The sequence below is a fragment of the Hylobates moloch genome, unplaced genomic scaffold, assembly GCF_009828535.3.
Source record: "Hylobates moloch isolate HMO894 unplaced genomic scaffold, HMol_V3 SCAFFOLD_9, whole genome shotgun sequence".
In the NCBI taxonomy this organism is placed as follows: domain Eukaryota; kingdom Metazoa; phylum Chordata; class Mammalia; order Primates; family Hylobatidae; genus Hylobates; species Hylobates moloch.
In genome coordinates this window covers 22,885,937-22,910,862 of record NW_026652284.1, presented here as the reverse complement: position 1 = coordinate 22,910,862, position 24,926 = coordinate 22,885,937, and the positions used below count along the sequence as shown (strand labels likewise).

General features: G+C 40.2%; 1 protein-coding gene and 1 non-coding gene across 13 annotated transcripts in view; one reads left to right on the top strand and one right to left on the bottom strand.

The window, feature by feature from the left end:
* Window positions 1-1,166: 1,166 nt before the first annotated feature.
* SRRM1 (serine and arginine repetitive matrix 1) overlaps window positions 1,167-24,926 on the bottom strand; it is a 30,023-nt gene continuing 6,263 nt past the window's right edge. For 5 of the 12 annotated variants that reach the window (XM_032759324.2, XM_058443942.1, XM_058443946.1 and 2 more), the window contains 14 exons: window positions 24,249-24,364; window positions 22,736-22,939; window positions 21,741-21,935; window positions 21,337-21,456; window positions 19,235-19,509; window positions 13,268-13,348; window positions 12,679-12,765; window positions 11,271-11,415; window positions 10,851-10,892; window positions 7,200-7,310; window positions 4,544-5,008; window positions 3,821-4,016; window positions 2,537-2,746; window positions 1,167-2,260 (listed from right to left, as the gene is read on the bottom strand). In XM_032759324.2, coding sequence (XP_032615215.1) covers window positions 2,156-2,260; window positions 2,537-2,746; window positions 3,821-4,016; window positions 4,544-5,008; window positions 7,200-7,310; window positions 10,851-10,892; window positions 11,271-11,415; window positions 12,679-12,765; window positions 13,268-13,348; window positions 19,235-19,509; window positions 21,337-21,456; window positions 21,741-21,935; window positions 22,736-22,939; window positions 24,249-24,364 — 2,352 coding nt within the window. In that variant the 3' untranslated portion in view covers window positions 1,167-2,155. The remainder of the gene's footprint in view (window positions 2,261-2,536; window positions 2,747-3,820; window positions 4,017-4,543; window positions 5,009-7,199; window positions 7,311-10,850; window positions 10,893-11,270; window positions 11,416-12,678; window positions 12,766-13,267; window positions 13,349-19,234; window positions 19,510-21,336; window positions 21,457-21,740; window positions 21,936-22,735; window positions 22,940-24,248; window positions 24,365-24,926) is intronic. The other 7 variants (XM_032759325.2, XM_032759326.2, XM_032759327.2 and 4 more) reach the window with 7 other exon arrangements.
* Window positions 7,040-7,144, top strand: LOC116814036 (small nucleolar RNA U13). The gene has a single exon (XR_004371138.1). It is a non-coding gene; the product is annotated as a small nucleolar RNA U13 (small nucleolar RNA).

Sequence of the window (24,926 nt, the reverse complement as noted above, 5' to 3'; positions counted from 1 at the left end):
AGCACTTTGGGAGGGCGTGGCAGGCAAATCACGAGGTCAGGAGTTCAAGACTAGCTTGGCCAAGATGGTGAAACCCCGTCTCTGCTAAAAGTATTTAAAAAATAGCTTGGCGTAGTGGCGGCCACTTATAATCCCAGCTACTCAGGAGGCTGGGGCAGGAGAATCGCTTGAACCCAGGAGGCGGAGCTTGCAGTGAGCTGAGATTGCGCCACTGCACTCCAGCCTGGGTGACAGAGCAGGACCTCATCTAAAAAAAAAAGAAAGAAAAAGAAGAAAGAAATTAAGATTGTAGCCGGGCGCGGTGGCTCACGCTTGTAATCCCAGCACTTTGGGAGGCCGAGGCGGGCGGATCACGAGGTCAGGAGATCGAGACCATGGTGAAACCCCGTCTCTACTAAAAATACAAAAAATTAGCCGGGCGTGGTGGCGGGCGCCTGTAGTCCCAGCTACTCGGAGAGGCTGAGGCAGGAGAATGGCGTGAACCCGGGAGGCGGAGGTTGCAGTGAGCCGAGATCGCGCCACTGCACTCCAGCCTGGGTGACAGAGCGAGACTCTGTCTCAAAAAAATAAAAAATAAATAAAAATAAAAAAAGATTGTAGGCATTTTCTTCCTTGTTTTGCTTCAACTGCCAGAACTTATAATCAAACTATGCATGTGTCGACCTGCTCAGCTTAGGTTTCTGGTGAATTTCTTTCATATGAATGTTGCTGTTTTACCTCACACTATGTTAACAACTCAAGTTTTCGTTCCACTTAGTTTTAAATGCAAAACGGACTTGGTTGTAGATAGCCAAATATTAAGAGCGCGCGCACACACACACACACACACACACACACACACACACACCCCTGCCCCACCGCCCCCGACAGAGGGTGTTCCAGTCATTCCTTAGCCTTTGTTCACTTCCTAACATGCCAGGCTCCTTCTGCCTCAGGGAAGACACAGACACTGTTTGTCTGACTGCAATGCTCTTCCCTTTGCCTGGTGGACTTCTCCCACCAGTATTCTAAATGTTCCAATCACACGCTGAGACTTTCCCTTTATAGCAATCACTACAGTAATTATTGAAATAAAGATGGTAAAACCTTAATTTCATCACCTTTTCTTTCCCCTGCCCAACTCCCAACACACCAAAAGGTTTACATAGGCACTACTAAGTAAAAGTGAGTGGCAAAATTTTTAAATTTAGAAATTTATTCTGTTTAATCCACAAGCTTTATATAGCTTTAGTTTAAAAAAAAATCAAAAAAAAAAAAATCAAAACAAAAACAGTGAAACCAAGACACTATTCCAAAGTCTGGGCCCTTCCAGCCTTCCAAATACAAGAGGCTCTGAAAGTTGTATATACCAATTGGAAGAACAAGACAAAAATATGAACAGGGCCATGACATTTCATTAAACAAATTGTATGTAACTGAAGGATCCTTTCTGGGACTAGCTCATTGCCTTTACAAAAGAAAAAAACAAAACAAAAAAACAAAACCAGAAGAACAGAATGAGAGTCCAGTGTTCCAAATCAACTTGTTACACATCAATATAAACCCACAGTGTCCTGGCAAACAACATGCTTTCATTTTCTGTCTCATCCTAGAGCTCGAATCCTGATTCATTTCAGCAGAGACTCCACAGGCAACAGGAAAGATTGTGGCATTAAAATATTCATTTATACTTTTGTGGTAGTTCAAAACAGTGGTCTTATTTCTGGGCAAGCTTACAGACCATACAAGGTCAGAAGCATAACTTAAATGGGAGCTAAGACTTGAATGGAAAAAATGTAAGAAGAAGAAAGAAAAACAAAAAGAAAATCAAAACCAAAAAACAAACAAAAAAACCCCTCTGGGAATAGCCAGGGCATTTAAAGGAACCATAAAAATGCCAACAGTATTTAAACCCCCTTTTTTAAAAAGGGAATTTTTTTGGCTTAAAATATTTCGCTCAATGAATTATGTCAGCTGTCAATGAAAGAATGTCACTAATACACTGTGGACACCTTTTGCAATGTAAATCCATGCCCCCTTTTTTTTACATGTTGAACTTCAACCTAGCAATTATTACAACAAATGTTATAGTCTAAAGCTCAAACACATTTTAGCAATTTTGAAATTGAACTGCGTACAAACCAAATAAAATTTACATCATAACAAACATTTCCCCCTAAGACTGTGGGGACACTTGGGCCTTCCTCATTGATCTCAGGGCCTTTTCACGCAGGTGCTTTTCTAAATCATCAAGGTTATCTTCAGCTTCACTTTCAGTCTCCTAAAAAAAACAGAATTTACATGGTTAAGTCTTGAGATCCTGGTGGGAAATGCTGAGTAAAAAGCAGAATCAAAGTGTGGGGATCGATGCACGACTGAATATACTAAAACCCAGGGAACCACAAACTTTAAATGAGTGAACTGTATGGTATGTGAATTTTATCTCAGAGTAATTGGCTAATTAGTAGAAAAAACAATTTTGCTACTTCTCAAAATAAAATGACTATGCTATCTGTATGTATACTGCAAGACAGCCATATACAGAGTTCATAAATACCTTCTTCGGCTCTGGCGCTGCCACTGGCTCTTCCTGTGCTAATGTGGTTGTGGCAGCTGCAATGGCTGCAGGGGTCACAGCAGCTGCAGCAGCTGCAGCCACAGCCTTTTCCTTCTTGTGTTTTTTGTGCTTCTTGTGCTTCTTATCCTTTTTGTGTTTCTTGTCCTTCTTTTTCTTCTTTTTCTTTCCACCTCCTTCTTGATCTGAATTCTAGGAAGGAAAAAAAAAAAAAAAACAACACCCAGCATTTATAATCAATCTGATTAATATTCTGTCCAATTGAACATTTTATTTCCTCAAATCCCCAATGGACAAATCTCAAGATTTCCAAAAGGCTTTGGAGGGTGTGAGTGGGGAAGGCCCAAGGCCAATTATCACCAAGAGAAGTATTCAAAGTCAGGGGCTATCTCCAGGATGAGCTCAATTCCAGCTCCTGAACTATTTGACCTTAGACAAATTGCTGAACTCTTTCTGAGACCTTTTTACCAAAAATAAGTGTAATAATCCCTACCTGATAAAGCTCTTGTGAAAATTAAATGAGAACATCTGTAAATCACCCATAATACTTGCCTAACGTGTAGCACTTTTAATAAATGGTACCAGCCATTAGTCTAAACACATGCCTGTATGAATGCCATGTCTCTAGCCACCATCTGAGCTCTCCTATCTTTAGAGTGGGGACGACTGGTTCTTCCTCATGACACACAAATTTATGCAAAAGGCAGGCTCCTATAATTTAATCCATAATATTTCAATTTCACACTTCTAAGCAATTACTTAAAATTCCTCACAAGTTAGCTTGCACAACTATTCAGTCAACCCAATTAAACATGGACATCTGAGGCCACAGCAGGAGGATCACTGGGGGCCAGGAGTTCAAGATCAGCCTGGTCAACACAGCAAGACCCTGTCTCTACAAAAAGTTAAAAACAAACAAAAAACCAGCCAGGTGCAGCAGCATGTGCCTATAATCCCACCTACTTGGGAGGCTGAGGCGAAGGGATCACCTGCGTCCAGGAAGGCTGCTGTGAGCTATGATCATCCCGCTGCACTCAGCGTGGGTAATAGCATGAGATGCTGTCTCAAAAACAAACAAAAAACAGATGGACGTCTAACCACTGATTTTATGCAATACAGAAACCTGCCCAAGATCAGATGTATAACTCACAAGTGGGAAAAAAAGTTTAAACACCAATATTTTAATGCCCCAATGACATTTGCTCTGCTTCAAAGTGACCATATACGTATTTATAAAAGGGTGTCCAAAATAAGGCAGACACATACTCTTGGCGGTGATGGGCTTGGTGTTGGGCTTTTGGCCTTTTTGACCGGTACAGCTGGTGACCAGTTTGTAGACGGTGACTGAGACTGGACGGGGGATGGAGGTGCTGGGGGCTTTTTAGCTGCTGGCTCAGGAGACCCGGAGACAGATCGGGAGGATGAGACCCTCCTTACAGACTGTGGGCTTGGGGAAGCAGCCCTAGACAAAAAGGAAAAAACATTCAGCATTGAGAACAGACATCTCTTCACATGAGAAAACCACCAACTACACTGTACAACCAGGTTATGAATTTCAAATATACCACTTAGATTGCTGGTTGATTCGACTAACATATATCCCATTTACATCACCTATGTTTCCCAGAGGGTGGCTAAAGCCCCATAAATCCTCTATCTATTCTGTTAATGATGCTTCTTATGTAAGATTAGTAATGTCAGTTCCTTAGATCACACACAAGAAATGTTCTATGTCTTACTCAAGTTTAGTTTTGGAAGCATACCCCTCAAAAACAAATTGATAACTGCTAAGAACCAAGTAAAAGCCTGTGGCATTTAACTTATGCCATAGAAACTATCCCAAAAATGGAATAAGATCTGTAAATAGTACCTCAAGTTTGACTTAAAAGCTCATATTCATAACTTATTCCTTGTATATGGGGGGGGGGAGCTTCCAAATATAAAGAGCTATGTAAGTATTCCTAATGAAAAAGCATAAAATATTTTTACTTTTTTATCTTTTTAGGCTCCGGAGTCCTGGAGACTCTCCTAATGGGCCTAGTACTTGGAGACGGGGACTGCCTTCTTTGGGGTGATGACGACGCTCCTCTTCGAACGGGTGGAGGACTTGAGGAGGTCTGAGGAGCTCGAGGCCGTGGTGAGGGCGAATGCCGTTTGTTTGGTTGTGGTGATCGGGCCTCCCGGGTAGAGCGGCTTGGGGAAGACCCTTTCCTATGCTTGGATGATAATGAGGGTGAACGTCTCTTGGTGACTGGGGAGCTTCTTTGTTTGGGAGGTGGAGAATGGGAGACCCGCCGCTTTGGTGGTGGAGATGGTGATGCTCTTCGTTTAGGAGGGGGAGGAGGTGAAGCCGTTCTTCTCTTTGGAGGTGGAGAAGGAGAGTATCTCCTCTGTATTGGAGGAGAGTATCTTCTAGGAGAAGGTGAGCGCCGACGTGGGGGAGGAGAAGGAGTCCTAGGAAAAAGACACATAATTAAGCTGAAAGGCTCAACAAAATACAGAAACAGGATGAAAAGTAATCAGTAGGTTTGGCTATACTGTAGTTAGCACTAGGCAAAGGGAATATATTTGTAAGTGAACATGCTATCTTTATATTCTCATTTAAATATCAATAAAACTTGTTTATCTCAGCTGACTGCAACACAGGACACTGCAAGACTAAGTACAAAAAAGAAAAAAAAGACATTTTGATTAACAAAAATTTGCAATTTTCAGAAGATGTGAATTTGTCGTCTTTTAACATCTATATGAAATCAACTTTTTTGAAAAGAGAATCTTGCACTGTATTAACTGAACATCAGTTATTATATAATAACCAAGTAACTGTATTAGCAAAACTCTATTATGGTCACTTTAGGAAGTCTACGCTTTAAAGAGGTCTCCGATATGGTATCCTCTCTGAATGAGCATTTGGACACTGTATGAATAATTAAGAGTTCACTGCATAAGCCTTAAAGACACTTCTACTTCCCCTCAAAGAGACTGTTCCATTTTCTGTCTCAAAAGGCCACTTTTCAGGCCAAAGTGCCTAATTTCCTCTTGGATCTTGCAGACTTTTAGATCAAAGTAAATTCCTGCCCAGAGTTAGCTTTACAACAGGCCATATATTTTGGCAATGTGGTAGGGCACAGTTTCATCACTGTATCTGGGCAATTATTTAGTAATTCTCAACTCCCATTTCCTCACCTGAAAAATGCACACAATACTAACTACCAAGCAAGGTCACTTTGAAGACTAGTAGTAAAGCATATAACGCACCTAGCACTTTGCCTGGCACGTAACAGGCATTCAAGAGTGGCAGCCAGGCTGGGCAGAGTTGGTCACACCCGTAATCCCAGCACTCTGGGAGGCCGAGGAGGGAGGATCACCTGAGGTCAGGAGTTTGAGACCAGCCTGGCCAACATGGTGAAACCTCATCTCTACAAAAAAATACAAAAACTGGCTGGGTGTGGTGGCAGGTGCCTGTAATCCCAGCTACTTGGGAGGCTGAGGCAGAACAATCACTTGAACCCAGGACGCGTAGGTTACAGTGAGCTGAGATCGGCCACTGCATTCCAGCCTGAGTGACCGAGTGAGACTGTCTCAAAAAAAAATAAAAAAAGAGTGGCAGCATGCCATTACATTGCTTGGCAACATATCCGAGCAATGACATTAAAACATTTTCCCCTAATTTTTACTTTAAAATCGTTTTAGATGTACAGAAGAGCTACAAAAATAGGAGATTTGCCACTTCACCATGCTAATATTTTATACAACCATAAGAAAATTAGCAAAACCATAAAATGAACCTCAGTGATAACTTAGTATTATTAAAATAGCGCACAACCCAGTTTTCCACGAATGAATGTCCCTTTTCTGTTCCAGGATTTAATCAATGTTCCTTTTCTGCTACAGGACCCTACATCTCTTTAGTTCCTGCTAATCTGTGACTGTTTCTGTCATTGTCTTTCATGACTGACACTTTCGAATATTGGTCAGGTATTCTGTAGAATGACTTTCAATTTGGGTTTGTCTGATTACTTCCTAATAATTAGACTGAGGTTCGGCATAATTGGTAAGCATACTACAGAGGTATCCAGGAAATACACGACGCCAATGTTTTATTGAGGACGTTATCTTTGATTATTTAGGTAAGAGATATCTGCCAGTATTCTCTAAATTTTCTCTTTACAATTACTAGTCAATACCATCTTTTAATATATTAACATCTTTATGACAATACGTGATTCACCTGCTATAAAACCTATCTGTTTACCCATTTAAGGTTCATTTAAAGTATACAATTCAATGATTTTAATATATTCATATAGTTCTGCAGCCATTACCATCCCCATGTCCACCCCACCCTAATCTGTTTTCTATCTCTATAGATTTGTGTATTCTAGACTTTTCATATAGATGGAATCATACGTGTTCTTTTATGACTGGCTGAACAGTGCTAGTCTGCTTACTCTAGTAAGATATAATAATCAGAAAGATTCAGAAATCCTTTTGTAGTTCATAAGCATGATGATTGGGTTTTCACACGCACACACGAGCTGTGCCTCTCTCCAACCCTGTTATGAAGTGAGCACCACCACTCATCTGATGTATCAGGGGCGGGGGGAGTTGGGAGATGCTCCAGTTAGCATATTTGACAAAGTACCTTCGTCGTGGTGGTGGTGTGGGAGTCCTGCGCCGTCGAGGGGGAGGGGCGGGAGAAGGAGACCGTCGCCTTCTGGTGGGTGGTGGGGATGGACTTCTCCTTCGTCTACCACTAAACCAAGAAGAATTCTAGTTAATTTTTTTTTTTTTGAGATGGAGTCTTGCTCTGTCGCCCAGGCTGGAGTGCAATGGCACGATCTCAGCTCACTGCAACCTCCGCCTCCCAGGTTCAAGCAATTCTCCCACCTCAGCCTCCTGAGTAGTTGGGATTACAGGCACCCGTAATCATTCCTGGCTAATTTTTTAAAATATTTTTGTAGAGACGGAGTTTCACCATGTTGGCCAAGCTGGTCTTGAACTCCTGACCTCAGGTGATCCGCCCGCCTCAGCCTCTCAAAGTGCTGGGATTACAGGTGTGAGTTACCACACCTGGCCTATATAGTTAACTTTGAGTCAGTGGCATTTATAGTTAAGTGACCCAGAAGACACGGTTTCAATTATCATTAACCCCACGGGCAGCAATGGTTACTAAGTTTCAGAACAGTGTTTTTCAAACTACAGGTCAAGATCATTAGTCAAGACCTTGAGTGGCAGCATTAAAAAACTTAATAAAACCAGAGTGTTTTACTTGTGACAAGGGTAAATACCATTTTATGAAATTTTGGATCACAATACAGACATTCTTGACATGACACAGAGTGAAAAAGTTAGGCAACAGCACATCAGAGCACTGCTTTTTATTGGGGATGCGCATTAGAACCACCTGGGAAGCTTATGTGAGATTTATGTCTACCAGGTCTGGGCTAAGGTCCAGCCAGGTGTTTCTGGGAAAGGCTCTCCAGGTGATTCAGATTCCTTATTAGGAATCAACTGCTTTAGAGACTCTAATACAGAAATTCAAAAATGCCAATAGTTGCAAGTGGCTTAAGACCCAAATCTGGATGTCTCTGCTCCAAGCTCTTAATTTTTTTTGCCCAGGACAGGACTCATGTGAATCTGGAATTATGCTTTGTCTTGGTTCCCGTTAGAAACTAAGAAAGCTCTGATAACTGAACAGACAAAATCCTAAACGTCACCACTAAATTTTTCAACTTAAATCTGCTTATGCTTTGTGGGGACTAAGACCTCACACTAAATACACATAAAATATTCGAAACCAGGCTCTATCTCCCCTTCTTTTCTTTTTTTTTTTTTGAGACGGAGTCTCGCTCTGTCACCCAGGCTGGAGTGCAGTGGCACGATCTGGGCTCACTGCAAGCTCTGCCTCCCGGGTTCACACCATTCTCCTGCCTCAGCCTCCCGAGTAGCTGGGACTACAGGTGCCCACCACCACACCCGGCTAATTTTCTGTATTTTTATTAGAGATAAGGTTTCACCGTGTTAGCCAGGATGGGCTTTATCTCCTGACCTCGTGAACCGCCTGCCTCGGCCTCCCAAAGTGCTGGGATTACAGGCGTGGGTTTTTTTTTTTTTTTTTTGAGACGGAGTTTTGCTCTTGTTGCCCAGGCTGGAGTGCAATGGCACGGTATCAGCTCACTGCAACCTCCACCTCCCAGATTCAAATGATTCTCCTGCCTGAGCCTCCCGAGTAGCTGGGACTACAGGCATGCGCCACCACGCCTGGCTAACTTTTTTGTGTTTTTAGTAGAGATGGGGTTCCGTCATGTTGGCCAGGCTGGTCTCAAATGCCTGATCTCCGGTGATCCACCCATGTCAGCCTCCCAAAGTGCTGAGATTACAGGCATGAGCCACCGCACCCGGCCTCTATCTCCCCTTCTAAAATACGATACTGAAGCATAATTCCAAATAATCCTTCCTCCATCTCTAAATCCTAGGAACCTGATGGCAATTTCTAATGGCATTAAACTTGAAACTGCTGGTATATAACTTAAAATACTTTTTAAATGATGAGAAACAAAACAAAAACATCCTGGAGTAGAGCAATAAACGTTAGTGTTGATTTTACTGCTGTGAGGAATCTCTTTCCAGAACAGAAAGTATTTCCATAATTTGGTGGGGGGGTGGGGAGGGAAGGGGAGATGTAAGAGAAGAAATTGCACCACTAATCTAACTCTGTAAAGCAATTGTTTAGTTGCTGTGCTAGCAACTTGACAAAAGCCAGCGGTAATTACAGCTGGGAAAGGAATGCTTTAGCAGCCAAACTAATCTTTTTTAGGTTTTTATCTTTCATTATCATGGAGCAGTTTCCTCCAGTGTAAATACCCTGTGCTTTGCCCCATCACAAACACTGCTCACTGGTTCCTTTCCAAGAAAACACTCTTATTGATGAGATTACCTAAAACAACACAGCTTCAAAAACTGAGCTACAAAAAGGACAGTGGGATAGCTTCAGCAAGGATAAATACTTCAAAATTCAGTGGCAGCTAAGGCCCCAAAAGCAGAAAGCTGGTTAAGACAGACTAGTGTAATGTCAAATGTATAGGTCTAAGATCCAACTTTGTCACTTTGTGGCCCTAAGAAACTACCCCATCGGGGCCGCTATCTTCTCACTTATGAGAGTAAGGCCTGAATTAGGGATTTGGCTCTAAAATTTTACAGTTTTATGGTCACAGTGACACTAACAATCAGAAGTTTCAATAAAGATACGCAGGTTGGGCCCAGTGGCTCATGCCTGTAATCCCAACACTTTGGGAGGCCGAGGTGGGTGGATCACCTGACGTCAGGAGTTTGAGACCATCCTGGCCAACATGGCGAAATCCCTTCTCTACTAAAAATACAAAAATTAGCTGGGCGTGGTGGCATGTGCCTGTAGTCCCAGCTACTCAGGAGGCTGAGGCAGGAGAATCGTTTGAACCTGCAAAGCAGAGGTTGCAGTGAGCCGAGGTTGCACCAATGCACTCCAGCCTGGGTGATAGAGCCAGACTCCATCTCAAAAAAAAAAAAAAAAAAAAAGGGATCTGCAACCTATCTTTCTACTACTGGAAAGACTGAACAGGGCCAAAGCCTTCCATTTGCTTTTATTTATTATTATTATTTTTGAGATGAAATTTAGCTCTGTTGCTAGGCTGGAGTACAGTGGGGTGATCTCAGCTCACTGCAACCTCCACCTCCCGGGTTCAAGCGATTCTCCTGCCTCAGCCTTCCGAGTAGCTGGGATACAGGCATGCGCCAACACTCCCAGCTAATTTTTCTATTTTTAGTAGAAATGGGGTTTCACCATGTTGGCCAGGATGGTCTTAATCTCCTGACCTCGTGATCCTCTCACTTTTAATATTTCTAAAGTTTCTCCCTAGTTTTTCTTGCCCTCCCTAATGTCACCACAAATACAAAGTCCCTCCCCCCAAATCTAAGGAGCAATTAATCCTATCTTTGGAAAAGTATCCAGATACTGCTAAAAATCTGTGTGCCGCTTGATGTAAGTTGATGCAAATTATCACAAAAGAGCACAACCAGATATTAAAAATCTAAGTTCAAATGAGGGTCTAAACCAAATAGCTCATGTATAATTCTCCCTACCATTAATCTAATGTGTTAAAAAAAAAAATACTCAAACCAAAACAACTTAGGATCTGCACATCCATAGCCATAGCCACCATATATTTAAGAATGAGATGAGGTCACCTAAATAGGAAATTAAGTCACTAAAATTTTTGACATGTAACCCTAATTTACAAAGTAGTGTCTAACCAACCTTTTAGTCACTGGCGATTGCCATCGCTTTCCCATCTGCATCCTGAGAGCAGTGGAGAAAAACAAATGTCAAGAATTCCATTCACTAAATTATTTACTTGGGTGGATTAAGTACCATTAATGGAGACATTTTTAAATATTCAAAGATGTTCAGGAGTTACTGCTATAATAGTTTGGTTTATTTTTCTAATCATGCACACATATATGACATGGTGGTTTAAAATTTACCAATTCTAAATTAAATATTAATAACCACCAACAAAGCAAAAACAAAACAAAACAAAAACCCTAAAAAGCAAACAAAAATCCAACCATATCCAAATACCTGAAGGAGTTAACCAAATTCTCAAATAATCCCAAGTTATCAAATTTCATCACAATTACAGAACATCAGTGAACATCACTGAAGCAAAGATGTTACCGAGGGGAAGTCTCTTTTTGGCGCTTTCGTGGTGATGGAGAAGCACTCCGGGAAGGGGAATGTCTCCGCCGCCTGCCAACCTCACCATTCTTCACATGGGATCTCTTGGGTCGTTCATCTTCTGAGGAGGAGGAGGAGCCAGAGTCTATAATTACACAATTAAAAAAATATTACATTAGCTTTGTGCTTGAATCTGTCCAAGTTTTCCGAAATCTAGGTGGATGGAGTGTTCACTAGGGTAAGCAAGTATGTATATAGGCCATCAGTTCTGAACAGAATCATTATCAATATATGATCAATGATTTCAAAGCCAAGCATATTATTTAAAGAAGATATAGACATCATTTCCACAGTGTAATCCAATCAAGATGGCACACTCTAAGAAGTCTAGGCTGGGCACAGTGGCTCACCCCTGTAAACCCAGCATTTGGGAGGCCAAGGCAGAAAGACCGCTTGTGCCTCCTGAGTAGCTGGGATTACAGGCCTGCACCATCATGCCTAACTAATCTTTGTATTTTTAGTAGAGACAGGGTTTTGCCATGCTGGCCAGGCTGGTCTCAAACTCCTGACCTCAAGTGATCCGTCTACCTCACCCTCCCAAAGTGTTGGGATTACAGGTGTGAGCCACCACACCCAGCCTGGTATATTCTTATAATAAAAAATGCAAATAGCAAAACAATAGGGTAGATTATTTTCTTTTCTTTTGGAAACAAAGCCTTGCTCTGCTGCCCAGGCTCCCAGGCTGGAGTGCAGTGGCGCGATCTCAGCTCACTCACTGCAACCTCTGCCTCCTGGGTTCAAGGGATTCTCCTGCCTGGGCCTCCCAAGTAACTGGGATTACAGGTGTGCGCCACTATGCCCAGTTAATTTTTGTATTTTTCGTAGAGACGGGGTTTCACCCTATTGGCCAGGATGGTCTTGAACTCCTGATCTCAAGTGACCTGCTCACCTCGGTCTCCCAAAGTGCTGGGACTACAGGTGTGAGCCACTGCGTCCAGTCTAGATTTTTAATAGGGAAAGATGTTCTAAATATACGTTAAGTTAAAAAGGGAGGCAACATATCTACAGTTGAGCTTCTGTGGGGTTTTTTCTTTTCCTTTTTCCATATGCACAGAAAATTTCTGAATAAAACTTTAGGATGTTGGAAAAAGAATGATACTTTTCCAATTTTATACTTCTGTTTTCTGTTTCACTATTGTATCCTAGGGACCTATTACTTTTATAACAATGTAACAGAAAATTATATTTTGCAAAAGGACTTAAAACCAAAAAAAGGAATAATTCTGCCTCCTCAGACAGATTTCTATGTAGGCAAGTAAGTAGTCATGCTGCACACATAGATGTTTATATACCAAGTATTTTTTATTAGGAAATGCAGGTAGAAAAAAACTTTCATCACCGTCCATACCAGATGAAGACTGCTGGTTCTGTCGTCTGTATTGGCGTCTCTGCTGCACAGAATCTGCTGCAGCCATTTTGCCACCTTTATCTTCTTCTGAAAGATGGATGCATTTAGAAAGTGTTTCTTTAGTTAAGCATATAGAAAATTTGCAATTTGAATAGGAAAATAGTCTCTCAAACCTTCATTTGGTTGGATAAAAAATACAACTACTATATTTTTTTAAAAAGAGTTTAAAATGTCAATTCACATGCTGATTTAGACTATCTTCACCAAATATAATAAAATTTATTTAGTCATTTATTACAGGTCAGGCTGGTGCCAAGCATTTTATAAGCAGATACAGTTAACTGTCAAAAACCTCTACTGTCCCTATTTCGGAGCTGAAAGAAGAAAGGCTCAGATAAGTTAATTAAAACAGAAACAGTTAAATTCTGGAATGGGGATTCCACTCAAGTCTGTCTGACTTCAGTCTTAGCTCTTATCCTATACTTCATCTTCAAGCAGAAGGGGATGACCAAATGTGCAAAAAATCAAAATCAGCTTTAAGAAAAACAAAAACAAACAAACAAAAATCACAAAAAAACAACAAACTTACCCGATTCAGATAACTCTACTTTTCTAGGCTTCGGTGCTGGTGAAGGGGATTCTCTTTTCTCAGTACCTTTATGTTTTGTCACTAAAAAAGAATAAGAGTGGAAAAAAAGCTTATGTACAAACAAAGGTCTATACAAGATGCCTTTCTTTTAATTTTGAAAATTTATTATTATTTTTAAATAAAGATGGGGTCTCACTATATTAGTCAGGCTAGTCTTGAACTCCTGACCTCAAGCAATCCTCCTGCCTCAGCTTCCCAAAGTGTTGGGATTACAGGCATGAGCCACTGTGCCCAGCCAAGATGCCTTCCTATTACAAAAATGGGTGTGACTACTCTCAAAAAGAATTTATGAAGAATTAAAAAATTCCCATAAGACCTTGTTGTCATATCTGAACATTATCTGAAGTGAGGCAAGAATTTTTAAATATTGAATGAAAAGCCTCAAAAAGTTCTACAATGATTTTCAAATCTTGAGATTCTCCCAAGAAAACCAACAGTTAAAGGAAATTGGGAGCTGCTACTGAGTAGAACAAGCTCAGTAAAGTAAACCTCTGTGTGCTACTTGAGCTCCACAATCTAATAACATACACACCCTCCATACCCATACTCACTCCCTCACACTCAACTTCAGAGACTTCATCAACATGAAAGCTTTTAAGCAACCACTATAGGTGGGTTCAGAAAAGTAAAAGATGATAAATGATTAAGAAATAAGATCTCATGAAACTTTCACAAAGATATTTGGTCTAGAAAAGAAGAATGGCTGCCCAACAGGCTAAAGGTTCTTTATGTAGAGCATAATCTTCACAATAGCACAGGGGATTTAAACTATCCATGAAAAAAAGCAGACCACCACAACAGTAAAAATTATTAAATACAAAGACTTGAGGATTCTTTCCAAAGAGCTAGAAAGAAAAAAAGGCATTTCTATACCTAAAGTAGTAAGAGAGCAGTGGGTATCCTATGAATTATCCAATTGTCTTTTACCAATGACATAGAAATATGGTAACTACCTTTTGTAAGCCTGCTGTATTAGACATACTATTAACACAGTTAGTAGTATCACATCCCTTTCTCCCTGTTCCATTCCACAAGAGAGGAAACCTGAGGCTTAAAAGAAGCAACTTCGCCTCAGTCACAAAGACAATTTAAGTAAGCTAAGATGTGAATCCAAGAATCTATTTTTAGGTCATGGGTTTTTTTTTTTTGAGACGGAGTCTCGCTCTGTCACCCAGGCTGGAGTGCAGTGGCGCGATCTCAGCGCACTGCAAGCTCCGCCTCCTGGGTTCACGCCATTCTCCTGCCTCAGCCTCTCCGAGTAGCTGGGACTACAGGCGCCCGCCACCACGCCCGGCTAATTTTTTTTGTATTTTTAGTAGAGATGGGGTTTCACCGTGGTCTCGATGTCCTGACCTCGTGATCCGCCCGCCTCGGCCTCCCAAAGTGCTGGGATTACAAGCGTGAGCCACCGCGCCCGGCCTAGGTCATGGGTTTTAATCTGAACAACTATCTCTGCTTATAGTATCTATCCATTGCTACAACTAAAATCCTAAGTATATTCACATATAAACATATATATATACCATAGATTAACCTGAAACACCACTTGAGAACATCCCAATAAGAAATAAACCTACAGACAATTTGATCCCCTCAGGATCCTGATACCTGTTTTGTGTGATTAAAGCAATTGCCACGGAATGTTTGACTCAGAATACAGATACATCTCATTTAACAGACACATTCAGAATTCTGTAATGGTTTATTCCAAGGGGCAGTAATTAGAGAACCAGTGATCTAACACAGTAATCGCATCTTTACTAAAGAAGTCAAAATGAAGAATTTACCAGTATGCCTTTTCAATGAACAGAGTTTTCCTTTTTTCTTTCTTTCTTTTTTTTTTTTTTTGAGACAGAGTTTCGCTCTTGTTGCCCAGGCTGGAGTGCAATGGCATGATCTCAGCTCACTGCAACCTCCGCCTCCCGGGTTCAAGGGATTCTCCTGCCTCAGCCACCTGAGTAGCTGGGATTACAGGCATGCGCCAACCACACCTGGCTAATTTTGTATTTTTAGTAGAGACGGGGTTTCTCCATGTTGGTCACGCAGGTCTTGAACTCCCAACCTCAGGTGATCCGCCCACCTCTGCCTCCCAAAGTGCTGGGATTACAGGCGTGAGACACCGCGCGCCCAGCGACTTTTCTTACAATTTCTACGTAATAAGCCATTTGGACAAATCACTGGATTGGGTAAAGAATGGCTATCACTCAATTAGATTATCAGGAATCACGACAGTGCAAATAGCAAACTATACTTAATACTTATATTTTAACAAACTCAAAGAAATAAAAATATTTTAAAATTGTTAACTATTTGAGGCTCTTTTTCGAGGTCCATATTCTCTATTTTTAAGTGTTACTTAATCCTCAATTTCTGAAAAGATATTATGGGCATGTAGTTAAAAAGTGCATATCCAAGTTACCACCTTAGAGAACTGGGTTCCCAAACTTGCTTTGGAAGCTGATTGTTTGGATACATTTTCCCCTAAGAAACATTAAAAATGTGGTTATGCTTACAAGATAGTTGGCAAAAGCCTACTCATTATATAATACAAGTGAATTGTAACATTATTTACATTTTCCCCCAGTGGAAATACACATCTGGAGTTGCATCCTGATTCAATTTCTCACTAACTACTTAGCTAAAGTAGTCTTTATTAATACATTTATATTAGCTGGGTGTGGTGGCATGCGCCTGCAATCCCAGCTACTCGTGAGGCTGAGGCAGGAGAATCGCTTGAACCTGGGAGGCAGAGGTTGCAGTGAGCCGAGATCGCACCATTGCACTCCAGCCTGGGCGACAGAGCAAGACTCTGTCTCCAAAAAAAAAAAAAAATTATACCATCAAACATCAAACAGCTATCATTTATATATTCCTACTCTGGTTTAATACAATTGAATCACAGCATTATTAATATTATAACAGCACTTCAGATTTCTATTTTTCTAGATGAGACTTTACACCATTTACTTTGTTAATATTGTTTTAAGTATTCAAGGGACAAAATTATTCTAGCATGAAGTCAGAAATCGTAGAAGGCAACTTTAAAACCAGAATTTTAAATTGACTCCAACAGTTCTATTAATTATTAATCTTAGACCTGCCCAAAAGATCACTTATTAAGTTACTCTGTGACCAGCAACAGTAAAATAACCATTTAATTGTCTAGATTGCACAATTTATGTGGCCAAGCTAATCTAAAAAAAATCAAAATTACCACAACGTCACCACCAGTATTGATCATGTTAACACACTTCACTGTGCCACTGATTTCAAGCACTATTTTATGTACTAAGATAATGCCAATTTATGAAATGTCAAATTACAAATGTCTCCCCTAAGATCCCTTCAGATGACCGTATACTGTATTCCAAATAATTAACCTATTAAGTTCCCCACAACACTTTTCCTGCCTCCCTCCCACTCCATTTGCCCACTATCAAGAGCAGATCCCTAAAGCCCTGATTAGTGGCCACTACAGAAAAAATAACTGTAATATCTATTACATTTCAATGATGTTACTGTTCTAAGCAGCAGAAACTGCAAAGTAATTTCTGAAATCTTACTGCCAGATAGAGAAGCTAAAAAATTTCAACCCTGCCCTCCATTTCTCACCTTTAGCAATCAAAGAGGAATTCTGGGGTAGGAAAGTTGGGAAAAGTATTCACTATTTAACTGGGAACGACAACTCAAGTTTTATTCCTAGTTGGTTGACCTTGACCAAGTTAACTAACCTGAAAATCTGTTTCTTGATGACAATTGTTAAGGTCTTTTCTAGCTCTGAAATTTCATCACAGAGGGCTGGGATCAGTTTAATATAAAAGGCTATGTCTGGGCCAGGTGTGGTGGCTCACACTTGTAATCCCAGGGGTTGGAGGCTGCAGGGAGCCATGACTGGGCCACTGCACTCCAGCCCGGGTGACAGAGTGAGATGCTGGCTCTATTTGGAGGAGTGGTGGGGAGAGGTTATTTCCAAGTAGCTCAAACCAATATTCAGCTCCAGTGGTCACAGGGGAGACTGACTACACTGCCTGTAGTGCCTCTCTTTGGGCAGGTTGTTTGAACATGAAAGCCCTGTCCCAAAACCCACAGAAATACTTATTTTCACCATGGCTTACTTCTTTCCTGTGTACATATCCACTCTGTCTTGTTTGCAAAAAGTATACGCCAAAACACAAGAAATTAGCATCTGTGCAGATGCTTTTTAAAGGGTACCTAATAATTCTTAACAATCAACCTATTTTAACAAGGATTGGTCCCTCTGTTCAGGTACTTTTGCAACTCTTTGGCTATATGATATAAATAAAAAAAAATCATCACTTGATGTGTTTTTGCAAAGTAACAGGTGAAAACACTTGTTTTTTTCCCTGGAGAGCTTTGTGGCTCCAGACGAAGAATAAATATTCAGAAGTACAAACTTCACAGGAAAAGACAAAATAGGTCAGGGCCATGGGCGTCGGATTTGGACATGGTAACTGAAAATGGACTGAAATTTTCCCAATGCTGAAAAGCAGTATGGTACATGAGGTTATGAAAATAGTGATCCTGAAGCCCCTCTCTCAAACTGAGGACTGAACCTGGAACAGTTACAGGCTTCTCTACTTTCACTAGCTGCTTATCTAAGGGGCCAACAAAAATGGCCATGTCTTATTTAATGAATGTATCACTACAATAAAAATGTCGCAATTCAGAAAACATTACTTTTTACAGACTATCATAATCTGCTGGTCACCCTTTCACTCTGTCAGCTTATCTATGCCTCACTGTCACAGATACAAAAAAGGAAAGCAAAATTTGCCTTTCTAGGTATCACCGCATTGCAGCCTTGGGGAGTGGGGAGATAAGGCAACAGGGTGAATAATTAGCAATGCTGGTCTCATCAAGCTCATTAAAATGTATAATGAAAATTTTGCCCATCCTCATTTCTTTGTTTCTAACCTGAAATTTTTTCTCTCTCTCTTTTTTAAGAGTCAGGATCTCGCTACGGTGCTGAGGCCAGCCTTGAACTTCTGGGATCAAGTGATCTTCCTGCCTTAGCCTTCTGAGTAGCTGGGACAACAGGCTCATGCCACCACTCCTGGCTCTAACCTGAAATTTTCAATATGATCATAATAACCCCAGTGTGTGTTAACCTACAGATTGCTCCTTAAAACTCAATTGCTTTAGCAGCTTTTAAGATCCTCCCCATCCCTTACTACTCACCTTTTAGGCTGTATCATTCCAGCCCTAAGCTCCAGAAAGCCTGGTTCAAACGGACACTACAGTTTTTTCCATGCGTATTTAATGCTCACAGAACAAACCCCAATAGACCACAACCTTCACTCAGACTAACACAGCATTCTACTTGCCTGGCAGGATCACAGATCATAAATTCCTCAGAAATCAATCTGCAGAATAAAGCAAGGACAACACTCAGAAGAACCCTGCCTAGAGCCTAATTAAAAAAAACAAATCAGCTTTTAAGAGGACACCATGTCCTTTCCTTGGGAGCGCAATGCGACCAAGAAAGAACTAAAAGAGAATATGAAGTCCTCTTGTTTAAGGTATCAAACCAAAAATCTTCAGGAGAAAAAAAAGTTAACTGGTCTCATAGTAATAAAATGATCCCTTATCATGCCAACACAAACTTTGATATGTTACCCCAACTCAAACAGCCCACGGCTGGTAAAAGATTTCTCCACCTGCGCAATGCCAGAGGGCATTGCTAAAAACAAAACCCTTTTACACATAAAAAAAGCCTCAAGATTTTAAAGCAGGGAAGAGGCAGGCTTATAAGCAAAGCTACAGAGAGTATCAGATACAAATATTATCTAGCTATTTCATACTTTGAGAGTGAGCAGGGGGCAATAACTGACTATGCTTTGTAGCCAAAGAAAGAGAGAACATGTTTCATATGTGTTTGATTTTTACCTTTACCTGAAGTTCTCCCTGGAGACACAGAAACACGACTCTTTCTTGTACGGTTTGACTGCTGGGGTGTTGGGGAATGCCGAGTTTTGGGTGGTGGAGTTGCAGGAGGTGATGGCCTGTGCCTTCGCCTTGGAGGACTTGCCGAAGGAGATAACCTACGAGTTTTCCGAGGGGGGCTGGATGTCCTCTTGGGAGGCTTCTTTGGTGGTGACCGTGAACGAGATGAAGAGGATGATGAGCTACTCCCAGACAAGGATGCTGACGAACGTCTTCTTCTGTGGAATGAAGTATTCATATTCACTAACTGCACACTTACAAAGAACGGCCTTACAGGTATGAACAGTTTACACAAAAATATAGCTATTTTAATCCGACTTTTGAGTTTATGTAGCTAAGCACATAAATGAGTCCAAAAGAATGGGGAAAAAAACCATAACCTAGGCCAGGAAACAGCTGGTTCTGAGACTAAATATAAACGACTTAGTCTGATAAATACTTCTGTCTGTGTTCTCTCTCCACTTATCAAACTTGTCAGGTTGAATGCTATAATAAAATAACTAACTAGTCCTTCTGCCTTAGGAATGGTATTGGTGTTTTGGAGTTTGCATACAAAATTAGGGGGCAAAGTATTTTTCATTTAATAACACAATGTTGAGAAACCTTCAGGTTGCATTTTTTAAAAAGATGTGTAAAACTAAGAGTTCATTTAGCTACATAAACTTAGAAGCAGGGGCCTCTCGAATTCTGCGGCAAAATTTGTGTTAAGTTCTGTTGCAATTATGTGTACCTGCAGAATTCACCTTTGGCGGAAGAATTCCTGAGAACCTGAAAAAAAGAAACCCTACCTTAAGTGTGAGATAAAAACTGGCTGAAAGGGAATCTTAAACAATCTGTAAAATATTGACTGCTAAATGGCTGAGTAAGCACAATTTAAACACGCTGTTTGCAAAACTCCAGTATAAGAAATAGCTGCTTCCACTAATCTTGTACTAGGAAGCACCAGCATTACTTTTCTCCGAAAGGGGAATTAGAGAAGTGTGATGCCTGGAAATTGACTGACCATTTACCTCACTAATTTCCTCTATGAGCATAACACATCAATTCTTTGTAACAGTAGTAATAGTTCAACATATCTTGACAACCCCTCCCCAAAGAAAATTTTCAAAATATGGGACTCTGAAAAACCTGACTGCAGAAACAAAGTAACTTTACAGAGCTTACTTGATTTTTCCCCTTTATTTCCAAATTCATTTGGTTCCCTGAAAAGAACTTTAAAAGATTCAAACAAAAAATTCTGTCCAGAATATAACTGGAAGCTTAATCATCGGCATTTCTTCCAAAGCCAGGTGAAACGTACTGCAAGAAGGCACAAAAACTGCTACCAGTGCACTAGGACTCGACTCTGGGTAGATTTGGCCACTAACTTTTTGTTTAAAGTGATATATCCAAGATTCAAATATTTTATCTTATGCTCATTTTAGAATGATTTAAGAAAAAGAAAACTGGTACAGTCGGGGTTTTGAAAAATAACCAGACACTAAACTAGTAATAACAATTCTATCTATGGAATATAGATATATTCCCCCGGGATTATGGAAAACTTCCAAGTTATGCTATTTCTGTCTGAATTACTTATAAGCTTCATTACTTCTATAATGAGAATTTTCTATATGAGAATTTTATTAAAAATTCATAAAAATATTTTTCTCAAAGTATAATAGCAAATGAATTACTTTAATACTGGTAAAAGGAGCTTACTGGCCCTATAATCAGCTACTTTTCAGAAGCCAGTTAAAAGCCAAAGAGAAGGTGGCCAATTCCCTTACTTAGTAGGATTTCTTGGTGAAGTCTAGAAGGGTAAAAGTTAACAGAAAAGTGTCAATAAGATGAATTTCTCGTTTACTTTCCAACACCAGACTAGACATTTTTCATAACACGAACAATTGCATTACACTTCAAATGAAACAGACTCTTTAGAAGACACTGTCTAATATCACTTATGAGTTCTTTCTTCCAGGGGACACTAATTTACAGATTATCCTAAAAGAAAGATTATCCAGAAGTGTCAAACACTTGACACTTCCAAATTTTAAAAATCTTACCGTCTCACTGGCGATCTACTCCTTCTATGCCTTGGTGGAGGAGGCATTCTTCTCGGTGGAGTTCTTCTTCGAGGAGATGGCCGCCTTCTTGGGCTTGGCCGCCTTCTAGGTGAATACGATCTGCCATAACAAACAGAATTAGGTCCTGAATAAACCAGGAGTGAGGAATTTCTTGGCTTAGTTTTCTCAATGGCCACATCTAAAAAATAAATTTCAAGGATCACAATTTTCCATTTATGTAGATTTTTATGGTACACAGAAAAGTGTCCTCAAATTCTCTGTGTACATTCAAAAAGTATTTGTACTAAACATCTTCTACCACTTTGAAATTATTTATCTAATTGTACCCGGTAGAGTAGCATATAAAACCTAAGATCTTTGTTGATCTTAAAGCCACAACTCACCTTGATCGGGATCTATGGCGCCGCCTAGGTCGAGTGTGAGAAGGAGAGCGGGACCGCGTCCGGGATCTTGATTTGGAGCGTGACCGAGATCGTGGTCGGGTCTTCTCCTTCTCCTTTTCTTTTTTGGAATTTTTTTCTGGAGAAGGTTCTTTAGGCTCTGGTATAGGTTCAGGTTTGGGAACTTTCAGAATGTCACTGTGGAAACAAAAGCTTTTTTTTTTTTTTTTGCCTTCTTGTACTCAGCCTTCTAAATCATTATACAATGATGTAATAAAGTATTTCTAAAACTTTTCAAAATTCACAGACTTGTCTCTGGCTCCAAAAGACACGTAAGTATGTATGTACCTATCACTGAAACCCAGTGAGCAACTAATAATTCCAACCATGTACATTTTCTTCTTCTGAGACAGGGTCACACTCTTGTCACTCAGGCTGGAGTGTACTGGCACAATCTTGACTCACTGCAGCTTCAACCTCCCAGGCTCAAGTGATCCTCCCACCTCAGCCTCCTGAGTAGCTGGGACTATAGGCATGTGCCACCATGCCCGGCTAATTTGTGTGTGTGTGTACATATACATATATAGATATTTTTTAGTACAGATGGAGTTTCACCATGTTGCCCCAGGCTGGTCTCTAACTCGGAGCTCAAGCGATCCACCCACCTCAGCCTCTCCAAGTGCTGAGATTACAGGCATGCACCCCTGCATCTGGCAACTACATACGTTTCTTAAAAGTGCGAAGTTGTCCACAATACATTGAGGAAAAAAAGCAAGTTACAATATACAAAATACCTGAAACAATACAACCAAAAGATAGTAATGGTCACCCTCTGGGGCATTTTCTTTTAATATACTCTCTTAACAATTTCTTTTCAACAAACTAATTTTATAATTTAAAAAATCTAAAAGGAAAATAGTTTTAACTCAGATGTCATATTTGCAGTCACTATTAATCTAAAATTGTGATTATTTATAAATGAATTTTTATGTACTTGCCTAGTAGAAGTAGCCTCTTGTACTGAAGGTTCTTTTACTTTCACTGAAGGTTCTGGGAGCTCTGGAGTTTTTTCCTTCTTTTCTGGAGCAGGGGAAGGACTCCGGCTCTTGGTTCTGTGACGGGGAGATCGAGAATGACTGCGCTTTCTCTCTCTCCTGACAGGGGAAGATCGTCTTCTAGGGGAAGGAGATCTGGATTTGCGTCTAGGATGAAAGTAATTTTTTTCAGGTTTTTAAATAACACGGATTGGAAGAGAGGAGTCAAAAGGAGAAGTGAGGATTAATCTTTAGTTACACTATTGTTGTTTATATCCGAGATGTTTCCCTATGGAAATAAGACATGCTAATCTCATCTACTTGATAGGGAAGAGAAAGACAAGCAAATGAAAGATAACATTCTCGAGTATATCAGTTATAAGGGAGGAAAGCACTAACTTGGGACTCTAGACTTAGGTTCTTAATCATTCCCAGAGATCAAAAGACCAACTTTTCAGAGGCAAAGAGGATGCTTTAAAGCAGACAATGATAATCCCTGACAACAAATCAAACTCCCAAACATTTAACATTTAGATGCCGACAGATTACAATGGAGTTCATCAGGAAGAGCCTCGGTATGCCAGAAAAATGACTAGTACCATTAAAGCAACATGTTCTTCAGAAAAGAGAAATACACATCAAACATCCAGAAGATGGCTTTTTTGCGAGGAGAAGCCCTCTATCGTAACAGTAGCCTGCCTAACTCGAAGGGTTTTTTTCTTATTCACACAGAAGAAAAATGGCAGACATACTTCATCAATAGTCAAGTAGTTACACCATGACAATCTGTGCTTAGCTCTATAAATATTACTTCCATAAAGAGATTTTAGTATCAAATATGTAAATGAAAGGGACAAAGAAATTACCTCTTCTCTTTACTAATTCCAGCAGACATTTATGAAAGAAATAAGCAGAACCCTAAAAATAAAAAGCCTAATGGAGTTCTCACCTTTCACCACAAATACAGAAGCTGAGTCCTGGATTTAAAAATGTGAACCTAACAATAGTCTCACTGGAAGAAGAAAACAAATAAATGATCTGAAGTTTGGGTTCAGTACAACCATCTAAGAAAAGCAGAAGAGGGAATTAGGTAAGTATTACATGAACAGCTAATGAGTACAGATTTCTTTTTAGAAGAAAGGAAATGGAAAGAAAAAGTGAATCAGAGTACATTTTAAAAAACCCAAACTAACTGTTATGAACTAAAGCAATATGGAAGAAAAAGTTTAAAGTTTTGATTTAGGAATTTAGAGTTGGATAACTCATCAAGATCTGCGAGACACTCATGGCTATATTATCTGTCTCAAACAAAAGATGACAGATTTCTTCAGTCCAGAGGCAAGCCATAGGTCACCATGAAAACTGCGTGATGGAACAAATTCCTTGAATAGCGCTGTTAGATTCCTTTTTAACTAAGGAAGTTGCCTAAGACCTAAAGTACCTGTAAAACATCAGTTATGCATCTATTGTATGATACCTTCTTGGGCTACGAGACCTCTCCCTCTTTTCTCTGCTGCTTTCTTTTTCTTCCTTATCTCTTTTATCTTTGTCTTCATCTTGCTTTTTCATAGATGCCAATTTTTCTTGTTCAATCTGCAAAGGCCAGGTTTTCAAAATATACATAGTTGAACATTTGAGAACAACAAACTGAAGACTACTTTCTACATGTGTTAAACACCAATGCTATTAACTATCATGTCATCAGCCTCTTCTTTTGAACCAGACTGTTCTTTCTTCACCCACACTACAGACACACATTAAGATTGGTATTATCACCACTCGTTTACAAATATTGACTGCAAGTTAATCTCTAAGACCTGAACTAAAGAGATGTTTTCAAGCTTACTTCAAAAATAAAAAATAAAATAAAAAAAATAAAATCTCTTTCACATTGACCTTATTCTTTCTGGGAGTTCATCTGTATTGCCCATATTAAGAGTTTATACTGGCCCGGCACGGTGGCTCACGTCTATAATCCCGCCAAGGCCGGGCAGATCACTTGAGGTCAGGAGTTCGAGACAAGTCTGGCCAACATGGCAAAATCCCGTCTCTACTAAAAATACAAAAATGAGTCGGATGTGGTGGTGTGCGCCTGTAATCCCAGCTACTCAGGAGACTGAGGCATGAGAATCGCTTGAACTCAGGAGGCGAAAGT